At 46.2% G+C, this 13,928-nt stretch overlaps 1 protein-coding gene across 2 annotated transcripts in view; it reads right to left on the reverse strand.

Moving 5' to 3' along the window:
• Positions 1-13,928, reverse strand: part of SMARCC1 (SWI/SNF related BAF chromatin remodeling complex subunit C1) — a 1,286,593-nt gene that overhangs the window by 636,101 nt on the left and 636,564 nt on the right. For both annotated transcript variants that reach the window (XM_069645843.1, XM_069645841.1), the window contains exon 12: positions 11,344-11,403. In XM_069645843.1, the coding sequence (XP_069501944.1) occupies positions 11,344-11,403 (60 nt within the window). The remainder of the gene's footprint in view (positions 1-11,343; positions 11,404-13,928) is intronic.

The following is a 13,928-nucleotide window of genomic DNA, read 5'->3' on the forward strand; positions in this document are numbered from 1 at the left end:
GGGCTGATTTTGGAAATCCATCTTAACATCCAAGATAGGTCAGAAATGTACTGATTGGTGGTTACGTTATGTATAGAATCACCAGCTAGCTCCTTTGCCTGCATTTCAAAAGAAAATGGTTAGACCCAAAACAACCACAAAATATTGACACAAATATCAACTGGCATAGAACAGATTCAAAACCCACGTTTTCAAAAGGAAACCATATTTTTTTTCATATAGCAATGTTTCCTTTGTTTAGAGTTTTGTTTAAAATATGATATACACATTCACATATCACAATTCACTCATTCTCTCTGGGTTAGTGTACAAAGGCATCTCTTATGCCATAGAAGAACAAGTTACTTGCTTACCTGCTAACCTTCTTTCGATGGGATATTCCTCCGATGTTTTCCACATCCATGACAGGGAATCACCACAGCTGTGCTGCTTCAGCAACATTTTCTGCGTCCTGCGTCGATACGCTGTCCTCAAGGGCCTCTGTCGAGCCGACATCAGCAGATGTTATAAGTAGGACGCACGACGCCAGTAGCCTCAGTTGTAGTTTTTTCCCAGAACGTATGACAATCTTCTGCCAGTATGACTACAGAAAGCCTTGCGGAAACGTAAGCTGCAATCGCATACGAAATTCTGTAGCGGGACAGGCTGGGAGGGTGCGATGTGGAATACATCAGAGGAACATCCCATCGAAAGAAGGTTAGCAGGTAAGAAAGTAACTTGTTCTTCGAAGGGATTGTGTCCTCTGACAGATTCCACATCTATGACAGACTCCCAAAGCAGTACCAACGTATGGAGGTGGGAAAAGAATTTAGAATTTTAGAATGCCCAATTAAATTGCAGAATAGATGACTGCCTTGCCAAAGGCCAAATCTTGCCCATGGATAGAATCCAGGGAGTAGTGTTTTACAAAAATATGGACAGAGGCCCATGTGGCTGCTTCACAGAGGTTACGAATGGGAACACCCCTCTGCAGAGCAGTGGAGGCAGCCACACCCCTAGTAGAATGGGCTCGTAAGCCTACAAGAGGGTCCTTACCCGCCAGACGGTAGCATTCAGAGATTGTCAAGATAATCCATCTGGACATGGTCTGCTTAGTAACAGCTTGACCCAAACGCCTTCCGGCGTATCCTACAAAGAGCTGATCCTCCACTCTGACCAGGACATGCGTGAGATGTAGAAACTTAAAGCTCTCCTAGGATCCAACCTATGGAGCCTCTCCTTTTCCTTACCAGGATGCGGAGGGGGATAGAACACCGGAAGAATGACCTTCTGGTTCAAATGAAAGTCCGACACAACCTTCGAAAGAAAAGGAGGATGAACCCTAACCATGTCCTTAAGCAACACCGTGAAAGGCGGCTTGGCGGATAGTGCCTGCAACTCACTCACTCTGCGAGCAGAAGTAACCGCAACCAAATATACAGTTTAAGAGGTCAACAGTCTCAAAGGACGAGAATGTAAGGGCTCACATGGAGCTCCCATTAGAAATTTCAGAACCAAGTTCAAATCCCAACCGGGCACCTGGAAAGGTGACAGTGGGAACACATTAGTTAACCCTTTCAGAAACTGAGAAATCAAAAGGGATCTTAAAATAAGAATACTCCTGAGACGAGCGCTGAAATACGGACATCGCCGCCAGGTAACCCCTAATGGTACCCACTTGCAGGCCCTTGTGGGCTAACGAAAGCAAAAAAGACAGAACCACAGGAATGGCACATGAAAAAGGATCCACATTCTTTACCTTGCACCAGTCGCAGAACTTTCTCCAACAGCAACGGTACAGGGACTTTGTTGTGGGCCTTCTGGCCGAAAGCAACACCTAAATCACGTCTTCAGGGAGGTCCCAAACCTTATACCTCAACCTTTTAGAAACCAAGCATGAAGGTTGAGAGACCCTACCTCTGGAAGGAGAACCCAATTCCCCCCCCTCCCTCTTCCTTCCCCCCCACCCGTGAGAACGGATTGTGTTGGTAGGGAAGACGGCGTGGAGGTCAGGTGGACATGTCGAGAAGGTCCGGGTGCCACGCTCACCTGGCCCATGCCAGAGCAATGAGGATCATTTGGGAACCAAACCTCCATAACCTCCGCAGCACTTGCAGAATGACGGGGACTGGAGGAAACGCGTACAGCAGTGGGAAGGACCACTCCACTACGAACGCGTCCCCCAGGGCTCCTCTTGGAGGAAGTTCCCACAAGCGAAATATTTCGCACTTCCGGTTGACACTGGCGGCTAAGAGATCCACTTGTAGGGTCCCCCAAAGGGCGAATATCTCCACGAGAACCTCCGAGCCAGCTCCCACTCGTGAGAGACCGTGCTCTGCCTGCTCAGAGCGTCCGCCCCCTCGTTTGTCTCTGGCCAGATAAACTGCCGAGATCGAAATTTCTGCTGGATGGCCCAGAACCAGAGCTGCATCGCCTATCTGCACAGAGGGAGAGACCCTGCCCCCCCCCCCACCTTTTTGTTGAGGTAGTGCATGGCCACTGTATTGTCCGTCAGAATCAGGACATTCTTCCCCTGCACAGACAGCAGAAAAGCCTTCAGGGCTAGCCTGACGGCCCTCAGCTCCAACAGATTGACATGGAGTCTGGACTCCGACGGAGACCAACGACCACGGACTGTCAACTCGTTGGCATGAGCTCCCCATCCTGTGAGGGATGCGTCCGCCACGATCGTCACCTCCAGCCAGGGTAGCCAAAATGGAGCGCCCCCCCCCCTCCATCAGATCGCCTTCGATGGCCTCCCACAGAAGGTCCTGGGTGACCGAGGGCAGCACCTCAACGGGATACGACATCCTGCCAGAGGTTTGCGACCACTGCATCTTGAGAGCCCACTGCAGAGATCTCATCCGCAGCCTGGCCTCTGGCACCAGAAGAATGCAGGATGCCATGCGGCCGAGCAACCTCAAGAACTCAAACGCCGGGAGACTCTGGGCACTTTGAAACTTGTCCACCATCTGCAGAATGTGATGAGCCCACTGCGAACCTCAGGTACTTCTTGTGCTTGGGATGAATCGGCACATGAAAGTAAGCATTCTTGAGTTCGAGAGACACCAACCAGTCCTGAAGTTGAAGGGCCTGGAGGACTTGAGAGAGAGTAAGCATCTTGAACTTGTCCTTCCCGAGGAGCTTGTTCAAACCACGCAAGTCCATGATGGGTCCCAATACACAGTCTTTTTTCAGGATCAAAAAATATGGGGAATACCATCCCTTGTTCCTCTCCACTACAGGCACCAGTTCTATGGTGCCTTTCTCCAGCAGGGATTTGATGTCCTGCGCAAGGAGCGGATCTAGACTCTTCAAAGAGCTTCCCTGGTGGATTGTTGTGAGGCCTCTGCCGGAAAGGAAGACAGTAGCCGTGGGCTATGATCTCCAGAACCCACACATCTGAAGTAATGGCACGCCATTCTACAAGATGCTGCACCAGCCTTCCCCCAACCGGCGAACCATGGGACATGGCCTCATGACTGAGCTGAAGCGGCTGCAGCAGTGCCTAAGGGCAAAGAGGCAACTGCCCGAGCGGCCTTGGCACCTCGAGTACCTTGTTTCCCACCTCTGGAACTTCTACGTTGGCCCCTTTGACTGGTAGCTCCCCTCGATCTACCAAAGGTCGAGTAGTATCGAAAGGAACCTCCCCTCCATTGCTGTCCTAGGAAGAAAAGGTGGAGGCTGACTAACTGCAGCGCTCAACGACTTCGCTGCAGCTTTGGAGGTCTGCAACCTCTCAAGGCTCTTGTCAGCCTTGCTGCCAAAAAGATAGTCACCATCAAAGGGAATGTTGAGAAGCCGGGACTGTACATCAGGAGCAAACCCTGACTTCCGCAACCACGCAAACCTGTGCATTACGGTGCTCGCCTCCATGGACCGGCTGACACAGAAAGACAGAAAAAAACATCCCGTTCCTCCCCTTCGGGAATATGTTCAGCAGCCAAAGATGCACAATTCCACAGAGTGTGAGTGAATCTTTCCAAGGCACAAACGGAGTTGGCTGCCTTTAAAGCCATACCCCCAGATGAAGACACTTTCTTCGCCCAACGGTCGAAGTGCTTGTCGTTCCCATCAGGAGGGATGGTAGGGTACGACGCCTGCTTCGCTGGGGCCGTAGCCGCCTGCACCACCAAACTCTCCGGAGTGGAGTGCAAAGACAAATAGCCGGGGTTGCCACTGGCTGGATGATATTTTTTCAGCAACAACTTATTCACTGCCGGGACACTCTTCAGAGCAGTCCAAGCTGCCGCCGCCCTTCTTTGTAAGGCCATATGAAAAGGCAGCACAGGGTCAGTGGGTGGACCTTGGTCCAAGATATCTGTCAGGTCATCCTGCAGAAAATCCACGGGAGCAGCAGACCACCCCAAATACTCCATTACCCTCGACATGAGACGCCTGAATGAAGATTCAGCGTGAGTACCAGGCTCAGGCCTGCCCAATTCAACCATCCGGGGAGATGTCCAGACCACTGGCGTCATGTAAGGATTGACACAGGTCTTCCAACTGGCTATGACCAGACAACAGTTCATCAGGGACCTCCTGAGGACCCTATCCTTCCACATCCGACCCTTCATCCACCTCAGAGATGTAATCCAGAGGCTGGAACAAATACCTGGATGAGGGCACAGAAAAATGCTCAAACACAGGCCTCACTGACTTACTCGGGGGCCTTCCTAGGTGTATCAACCGGTCTCCGGGGTACCTCCGATAAAGTTCAAAAGGTTTTGAGGGCGTCGATGGAATCGGGGTCGATGCCGAGCGAGGGGCCGACGGCTTCGAGGCCGGAGCCCCGAGCGTGTCCTTCGACCGCCTTGGTGCCAGTGGCGATGACTTCCTCGGAGGCGGAGCCTCGAGAGAGTCCCTCGACAGACATGGCGCCGATGGCGTCGACATCTTCTTAGAAGACCTCACAGGCTCCGACGGTCTCAAGGGCGTCGAAGACCTGGACATGGAGCGGGCATGGCTAGAGCAATCTACCTTGTCCGATCAGGACCTCGACGGCTCTCGATCGCGCCGACCCCAAATGAAGGGGCCCATGAGGGACCCTCGAATGTGGAAAGAAGGCAAAGTCACCACACACAAATAGATATGCCAAACACGAGGTTCCGTTACCAAAATCTAGGGTTTATTGCAATACAAAATAGTCCCAATTATCCAAGTGGTCTCACGCCCTGCGACGTCTCTCTAAACAGACCTCAGGGGACGCAAAAAAAAAAGTACATCAGTTACATATATACAAAAGGAGCACCTTACAATCAGCAATGACACAGTATGACACATTTGATACCCCCCCAATTCATTTCCCTTTGAATTAGAGACGAGGATTGACCAGTGTGACAAATATGACACCTTAGACCACCATATTTAGTAACAGGTTGCAATCTCTGGTTTTACAGACATCATTCTTTGTTTGCGAGAACACTGTTTTTGTTTCTCATAGGCAAGCTGTGCGTAGGAGACTGGTGCATACCAGGCCTCCCAATCTCTAAGTTTCGATTCTCGCTCTGGAGGGCAGCCCGCTCTCCGGGGCCTCCCTGGGCTCAGACAGGAGGGCCGTAAAGAAGAACATAATTCAACTCTTTAAATGCTAGTTTCGTACATTGCTATTCTTTCAAGAGAGTCGCTGGCATTTATGTACTGATTAAATGCCTTTCTCCCTGTCTTCAAGGATATTTGAGGGAGGGAATCGAGCATTTCTGTCTGGCTCTCCAGTGTAATTGTCATGAGCTTGGGTCATGCCCCTAGATTAGCCTCCAAGAATTCGTGGACCATGGCTTATCATGCTTGGTCCGTAATACGGAAAGAACCATGTTTGGGCTATGGGGGAAAGACACTTCCTCATCACCTAAGATGGCGGCTTAAGGGGTTCTATGGACAGTAACCATCACGGTCTAGTGCTTCACACTCACTGCATATATAAGTCCCTTCTCTCACCTGCTCCGCGCTTCGCGTCGTCTGCTTCGCAGTGTACGCTTACCGCGGCTCCGTTCTCGTCACAGTTTACCTCAGCCCATTCATATCATCTCCTGTCATAGTTCCATAGTTTTCCCTCTGTAGTTAGAGTACATTTTCTGTCACTTCCACAGTATTTCCCTGGCGTTAGATTTTAGGCAACATTCTAGTAAGTTGCCTTCACAGTTACCTCATACAATTACCGCGCTCATTCCTGTCAGCGGAACATTCGCAAATCTCCTTCAGCAGTTCCAAGCTGTGTTGTTTTCGTCAAGCGACAGTTACCGCAAGTATTGGCTGTTATGTAGTTGCGCCCTTGTTTTTAGCGTGCCTTTTCAGTCAGCGGAGTTCATGTTTTGTAACTACAGTAATAAGCTGTTCTCCTGTCAGTCCGCCCTTCCACACATGCTAGGTAGGGCTACGATTTGGTGACAAGGTTATTAGTTGTCAATTCTGGGGAAAAGTTAGTTGCTTCGAGTCAGCTAAATTACTAGAGCCACGTCGTTGGTTGTGGAAAGTCTTCTTCACAAGCTAGCATACACCACACGTTAAATGTGACAAAGAAATATCACTTATCTCTGCAGTTAACCATTTTTTCTGTCCAATTGTTCACACGCAGATTGAGTTGCTTCTCATAGTTGGATTAGATGCGACTAGGTGTTCATTCACGTGAATATAGAGGAACAGCTTATCAATAGTATCCAATTCCTTATCAATTCCTAGCATCCCCATTATTTACTAGTCACGCACTCCCGCCATCCTTCCTTCCCTCAGAAAATCGCATTTCATTTTCCCTTCTTCAGAACTAGCGCCCCTGCGCAGAAGCAGGATGGAGAGCTCCCAAAAAACTAACTACAGGTAACGCCTCCCGATGGGTATGAGAGATAATTCCTGAACGGGTGCATTAGACTAGTAGACTAAGGATTACTGAATGTTCTTGTTTGTAGATCACCAGACTGCATAGATTAACTACGCACCCTGAGAATAGCGCCCAAACAGAATTCCAGAGAAGTGCTCCCGCAGAGTTTCTGAGGTAAGCGTTACAGTAATGTTTCAACATGTTTTCGTAGCATTGGACCATTGAAGCAAAATAATATCTACAGCAAAGCAGTTTTACATGAGGCAAAGAGGCAACGTTAAAGAGAACAGAGAGAAAACAAAATGGCGATTCTAGTCATCTAAAAATGGCCGCACTCTAGCTGGGCCAATAGCTACTTAATAACTAATGAGCATGTATTCTTAACACTTGAAATGAGGCGATTGGTCTTCGTCCAACCAATTATACTACATCTCCTTCCACTCAAGGGGTGTCCAGTTTTCCTGGACTGACACAAAGGCGTGCAAGTGGTGGCCCTAGAGCGTTCAATGCCAGCTTCTCTCGAAGGCGTGGACGGAACAGAGCCCTGCGCTTCAAAAATCACCATCATCTCCTTACGAAATGCATCCCATTCCGCAGGAGAGGAACGCTTGTTGGGACAAGCTACCCGCCGTCTGGCTGAGTCCTCGAACGAGGAAGGCTACCGGTGACAGCGCTTCCGCAAGTGCCTAGAAGAGGCAGAGGAATGGCGGGAACCACTCCGGGACCGAGACTCCCCTGGACTTAATCCAACGCAGAGTCGCCCCTCGAATCGTTGGTCGAAAGCCCAGCGGATTTCGACTTTCGCAGTTTGGAAACCCTACCTACAAACAGCTTCTTCCGCTCTCGCAAGGCTTTCGACGTCAAAGACTGGCAATCGTCACAGTCATCAGTGGCGTGGTCCTCGCCGAGGTACCAGAGGCAGACGTCCTGCTGGTCCGTAAGAGACATCTTGGAACCGCAGGCCCGATACTTCTTGAAGCCCGACCGCAGGGTAGAAGATGAAGACATGATATTTCACAAGTAAACCAAGTTCAAAGAATCGATTCCAACAGTAGAAGAACCGAGGCACGCAGAGATTCTGAAGCGAACAGAAAAAACGGAAGTGAGGCTACGGGCGTTTGTGCGTCCTACTTCTAACATCCGGTGACATCGGCTCGATGGAGGCCCTCGAGGACAGCGTATCGACGTCATCGACCCAGAACATTTTTTCCAAAGCATCACAGCTGTGGTGATTATCTGTCATAGATGTGGAATACGTCGGAGGACACAATCCCCTCGAATCAATGATTCTCCAACGAGCAAAAAAAAATAATTCCTAGAGATTCACTAGGTTGTTGAACATCTTGAACAGAGCAAACAAAAAAGGCTCCGAAGAGGGGCACATTACCAAATTGTTCACGTAAATAACATTTGAGTAAAATCACATTTGTTCATGCTCATACACAATCACAATGGGACCCATCCTTATTTCATCCTGTGGCCCTGTCTTTTCACTGCCGTTTCGCGTCTCTGAAGTGTACTGAATGTCAGTTACCCCACATCTTGTACTTCTGGAAGGATGTTTTTAAAGTGTGTCGACGCACTGCGTTTTGTCCTATCGTTCCAAAGTAAGCCACATCCCTAGCAGGTTTCCACGGTAATTTCACAAGGCCTTCGTCAGGACAAAGAGTGGTTGATTCTTACAGTGAGCCTTAATCTTCTAACCCCACATTATTAGGACAATCTAAAAAATTAAAACAAAAACAGGTTTTAGAGTCAGTGACTCTTATTTAAAGGGCCAATAGTGGCTCAAGGGTCTAAAAACTACTGACCTTGTTCAGTAGACAAAACAGGGACAGACTTATTGAAGAAACACTTATTTTGGCTTGTGTTTTTCTGTGGGATCAAGTCACATAGCGAAACTGCATTTAGAAGTGTAGTTATTAATGCCTCCATTTTATAATCATTGCATTTATGCTGTTGGCATGGGATAGTATGAGAAATAACTTATTCTTTGTCGACCGCTAGCTTTATCATGAAGTGGTGCTGTATTGTCAATTCAAAGGCTGGTGGCCCTGAGGGAATTCAGGCAGCCAAACTCCTCACACAGTAGTCCTGCAGGGAAAGTGAGCTGCTTAGTTTCCCAGATAGCACATAGGAGAATTATATAAATCCTCAATGTGAAACTCAAGCGCTCTGAGTTAGTAAAATAATGTCTCTAATGGATAAGCGAATCCAAAATCAGAGAAACCTAGTTCGCTTTCTCCTGGTATAAAACAAGAAAGGTCTCGGAAATGGTGACCCCCCGTGTGTGTTCACATGTAATTACGACGTCATGTATCACATTTAGAGGCAATTCTATATACATTATGTATTGCTAGGATGCAGGAGGCACACTGACTTTTGCTGTGTTCTGCTTCAGAAAGGTGCCTCACCCGTTTTAAACCCTGATTAACAAACCGTGCATACTTGTCGAAGTTAAGTATTACACTCTAGCAATACAACATCTTAGCAATACATAGTCAATATAAATATAGAATTGCCTCAAACTTATTTTTGTTTACATTTTTTAGATTGTCCTAATAATGTGGGGTTAGAAGATTAAGGATCACTGTAAGAATCAACCACTCTTTGTCCTGACCAAGGCCTTATGAAATCACCGGGGAAACTTGCTAGGGATGTGGTTTATCTTGGAACAATAGGCCGAAAAGCAGTGCGTCGCCAAAACAATTTCAAAACATCCTTCCATAAGTACAAGATGTGGGGGTAACGGACATTCAGTACCCTCCAGAGACAAGAAAAGGCAGGGCCACAAGATACAATAAGGGATAGGTCCTATTGTGATTGTGTATGAACATGAAAAGATGTGATGTTACTAGAATGTGTCATTTACGTGAACTATAATTTGGTAATGTGCCCCTCTGAGCCTTTTTTGTTTGCTCTGTTCAAGATGTTCAACTACTAAGTGAACCTCTAGGAATTTTTCTTTTGCTCGTAGGAGAAACATTGACTATATGGCATAAGAGAGAGGCCTTTGTACACTGACGCAGAGAAAACGAGTGTAAATTGTGATATTTGAATATACTGTGTTATAGGTTTTTCAAACCAAACGCTCTAAACAAAGGAACCATTGCTAAATGAATAAAATTCTGGTTTCCTTTTAAAAACATGAGGATTTGAGTCTGGTCTATGCCAGTTGATATTCGTTTTAACATTTGTGGTTGTTTTGGGTCTAACAAATCTCTTGAAATACAGGAGAACGAGGTAGTCTGATTCCTATATACAACGTTATACCTACCCTTTCATATATCACAACCCTCGATAACAACATTTCTTGGGTGTGACCAGTCACACCCACCGATTGGTGGTTATCAAGCTGTCCATGCTTACATAGGATGGCTCGACACATCTGGAGTATAGGAAAAATGTCACAAAGTAAAGAAGGAGGAGGCGTGTCCACAGGAGATGTAGTGCTGCAAATGAAAACCCAAAAGGTACAAGATGTACAGCTAATTATATATGTTTCCTTTGTATGATTCTCTGACTAAACTTCTATAAAACCCACAGGTGACTCTCAGGATCTCTTTCAGAACATGGATAGTGAGCTGGTTTGCCTGTCTACAGTTGTATGGAGAAGAAAATAACCAGTGCAATTGCAAACAGTGAAAATGGATTTTATTATTGCTCTAATAAAGATAAACAGACACCTCTTTCAAAGCCGCAAGAAGTTTACCAACCCAGCTTCAACACTCCAGGCCAGCCACTACCTCAAGACTATGCATGCAATACAAAAACCATTCACAAGATGCAATATGTGTTTAAGATTAAAAGCTCATACAGAACACTTACAAGCAACAGAGCCAAATAGGACTTTACACAGCACATTTATATAATGTTCAAAATTACCATTGGTTCCAATCAGCGTTTTCAAAGTGATGGTGTAATGCTTTTTAAAGCATTTTTTTCTTGCAATACAGTGCTTGTATCACAATTTACAGGAGGGCACATTATTGTCAGTTTAATGATATACAAATGCCACATAACTGACTTGGCAGGAGAACAATGGGTGAGATGGGGTAGAGTCTGATAAAGGGCAGATTCTTCCAGTAAGCTTCAGTGCATAGCTGGCAATATAGCTTAATCTGATAAGCACCTGCTTCACAGAACAGTATGTAATGAGCAGTCAAGTTCGAGAAATCAGTATGGCAAAACTATTTATAATTCTAACGCTGATTTGTAGCGATGAGTTGGTTAAATTCATTAAAACCATTTGTAGCAGAAGAAAGACTGAAGTCCACATTAAAATGGAGTTTGATTAATTGTGCAAGCTTTCAAAGTGATTATACAAGTCATATTACTAGAGCACAGTTTGGTAGTTCAACTAGGGAACATCCTAATTTGAAAGAGATTGGGCAGGGCTGAGGCACATTCAATTCTGTCACCTAAAGACTAGTCTGTAAACCACTGTATTAGCAATTGCTGACTTTGTAACAAGACATGAAACTGTCAAACTTCAAAACATATGGCATATTTTTGAGTAGGAGGTACAGAACGAATGAAAAGATACTGACCTAAATCTGCCACTACTCCTCCTTTGACAGGTGTGTGTTCGCTGTCTTTCTTTGGGTTCACTGTAAAGAAAATGAAGGGTAATGGCTATAATTGGGTAACCATTAAAAATGTGTTTCCAAGTTGAAAATAACAAATATTTTAAAGCAAGATGGTGAACATTAATCATCACAGAGAACATATTTAGTTGTCAGATGGGCAACTATTTTAATCACTATCACCATGCAGCATTGCATCCAGTGATAGCATCACACACGATCTCATATCAACAGCAACTTCATATGCAAGATCACCCTTTAGAAAACAAACATGGAAAAAGAAAAAAGGTTACTCACATTGAGAACTGACCTTCAATCCATAGTCCCCTTTCTTACATAATGGGCAATGTCCCATGTAACAGGGACCAGAGCTTATTGCCAAGAACCAGTGAACTATTTCCAAAGAACTTTCCACCCCCCTATCCCCCCGCCCCACCAGACACCGCCTGCATGCAATACCATACTGGTAACGTCTCCCTCATGGATGTGCCCCACTAAACATCAGTCAGTTTATCTAGTGGGAAATGGTACTGTCCCTTTTATGGAACTTTTTCTGCTTCTATGCTTTTTATACTTTAGTCTCTCTGGGCTCTTTTTTGTGCTTAAGAGGGATTTCTAATGAAGTACCACTGCAACTGTTTTTTGCTAATGCAATGGAAGTCAAAATTGCACCAAGGGTCATTAAATCAACTTATATTTGTTTTAGGGGAAATGCTGGTGGCAGGGGTGCAAGCAAATATCCCACAGAAGTGGTCAGAACGTACCCTCTTGGTTGCTATTGGGGTACAAATATATTTTGTCATGTCCTTCTCTTGGCCAGTTTGTTTTTGGGCCAAACTTTTGTTTGGGGGAAACCATAAAGCTGACCTAAAAAGGCTACAGTGCTGATCGACATCCTACTTTGGCTGTCCTCGTCCTCTACCGCCCCTCTCACCACTAGTCCGCCACACCGAAATGGGCAGGGAAGGCATTACTAGGAAATTCTCCTGGCCGTTGAACTGTAGTTTTCCTGAATTACAGCCTTAGTAATGTGCCTTGGGGTAGGAAGCTGCAGTCGCCTGGGCCATGTGTTGAACCCAAGGAATTCATCCCCTCTCCCCAAGGGGAAGCCAGCCCCTTTAGAAACCGGGGTGTGTGCCTGCTGAGCCAAACACCCCAAGGGGACAGGGCAAGTGGGATCCCAATGGGTGGGACTACAGGCTAATCGCGATATATAGATTATCCTACCTTAACCCAGGAATCCACTAGCTTTGTGGCTAAATGTGAGTTAACTTGCATAATGATTTACCACTTCACATACCAATAGCTGGTATGGTTTCTGACCCCAATCAGGCACTGTCTTTAACAAGAGATGGAAAATGGGTGGGAAGCCCCCCCCCATATGGAAGCCAAGTGTAGTAGGTAGTGAACAGGACCGGGAGAGCAGACAAGGACCTACAGACACGAGGAATGCCTGCAGAATGATGCAAAAATAGAAATCTTCCTGGGAGGAATCGCAGAGCTAGACAAGCGCAAGCACATACCCATAATGGCGGGCCTAAACTGAGGCAAGCCCAGAGAATGTCTGGCCCCCCCTGCCGAGACGCAGAACACCTATACTGGAAGGACTACAGCAGCTCAAACGCCTGAGCTGAACAGCACCACTGAGAACAGATGCTGAAAACCCACAGGATGGCAGTGGGAAGGGAGTGTTTGATCCTACACTCCTGGAAGCAAAAAAATAAGCACAAGAAGAGAAGCTGTGTTGACCGATGTTTGGAGAGATTCTTTTTTCACCTTTCCCTCCATAGATTCCTACAGGGCCCTCGTGTGGGATTTTGCCAAAGTCCTATCCGTGATAACACTTTAGAAAGCCCACCTTGGATGAACAGGCAGGATACCCCTTAGGTGTAGCCTGAACTACCCAAAGGTCTGAGCAGACAGGCTTAGTCCAGGAGGGATTAGGGTTGTAGTAAGGCACACGATACTCAGAGCACATACTAAGTTCAAGGAGACATGTGCACACTAGAAGTTATGAAAATGAGCATTTATTTTATATACAGTAAAGCTAATAACTTTTAAATCAAGTTAAGTACTATCACACAGTGATAGTACTTAATTTAAAAGCATTAAGCACAGAACTTAAAAGCATTAAACACAGAAGGAATATGTTATTTACCAGACACTCTGGTTCTCCAGCATTGATATCTTTCATAGATTCAATTGCTATGAATATTCCCAGTCAGGCTGGGAATCCTCAGTAACAGAGCCGCTTAAACTTTGTCACTTTTGTGCTCCAGTAGTAATTTTGGGTCATAATGCCCACAACCAATAGGAATCTCTGCCTTAACTTCCCCGTCGGATTATCTTCAGATTTGGCAACCACACATGAGTGGCAGTAAGAGCAAAAGTGTAACCATGCAGGGTAGGTGGGATGGTTGCATGTGAATCTATGAAAGATACCAATGCTGGAGAAGCGTAGTTACAGGTAAGTAATTTAATCTTTCTCCAGCATTCGATCTTTCATAGATTCACATGCTGTGAATATTACAAAAAAGTATTAATAAGCC

The sequence above is a fragment of the Ambystoma mexicanum genome, chromosome 2p (assembly GCF_040938575.1).
Source record: "Ambystoma mexicanum isolate Mex_15411 chromosome 2p, UKY_AmexF1_1, whole genome shotgun sequence".
Lineage (NCBI taxonomy): Eukaryota > Metazoa > Chordata > Amphibia > Caudata > Ambystomatidae > Ambystoma > Ambystoma mexicanum.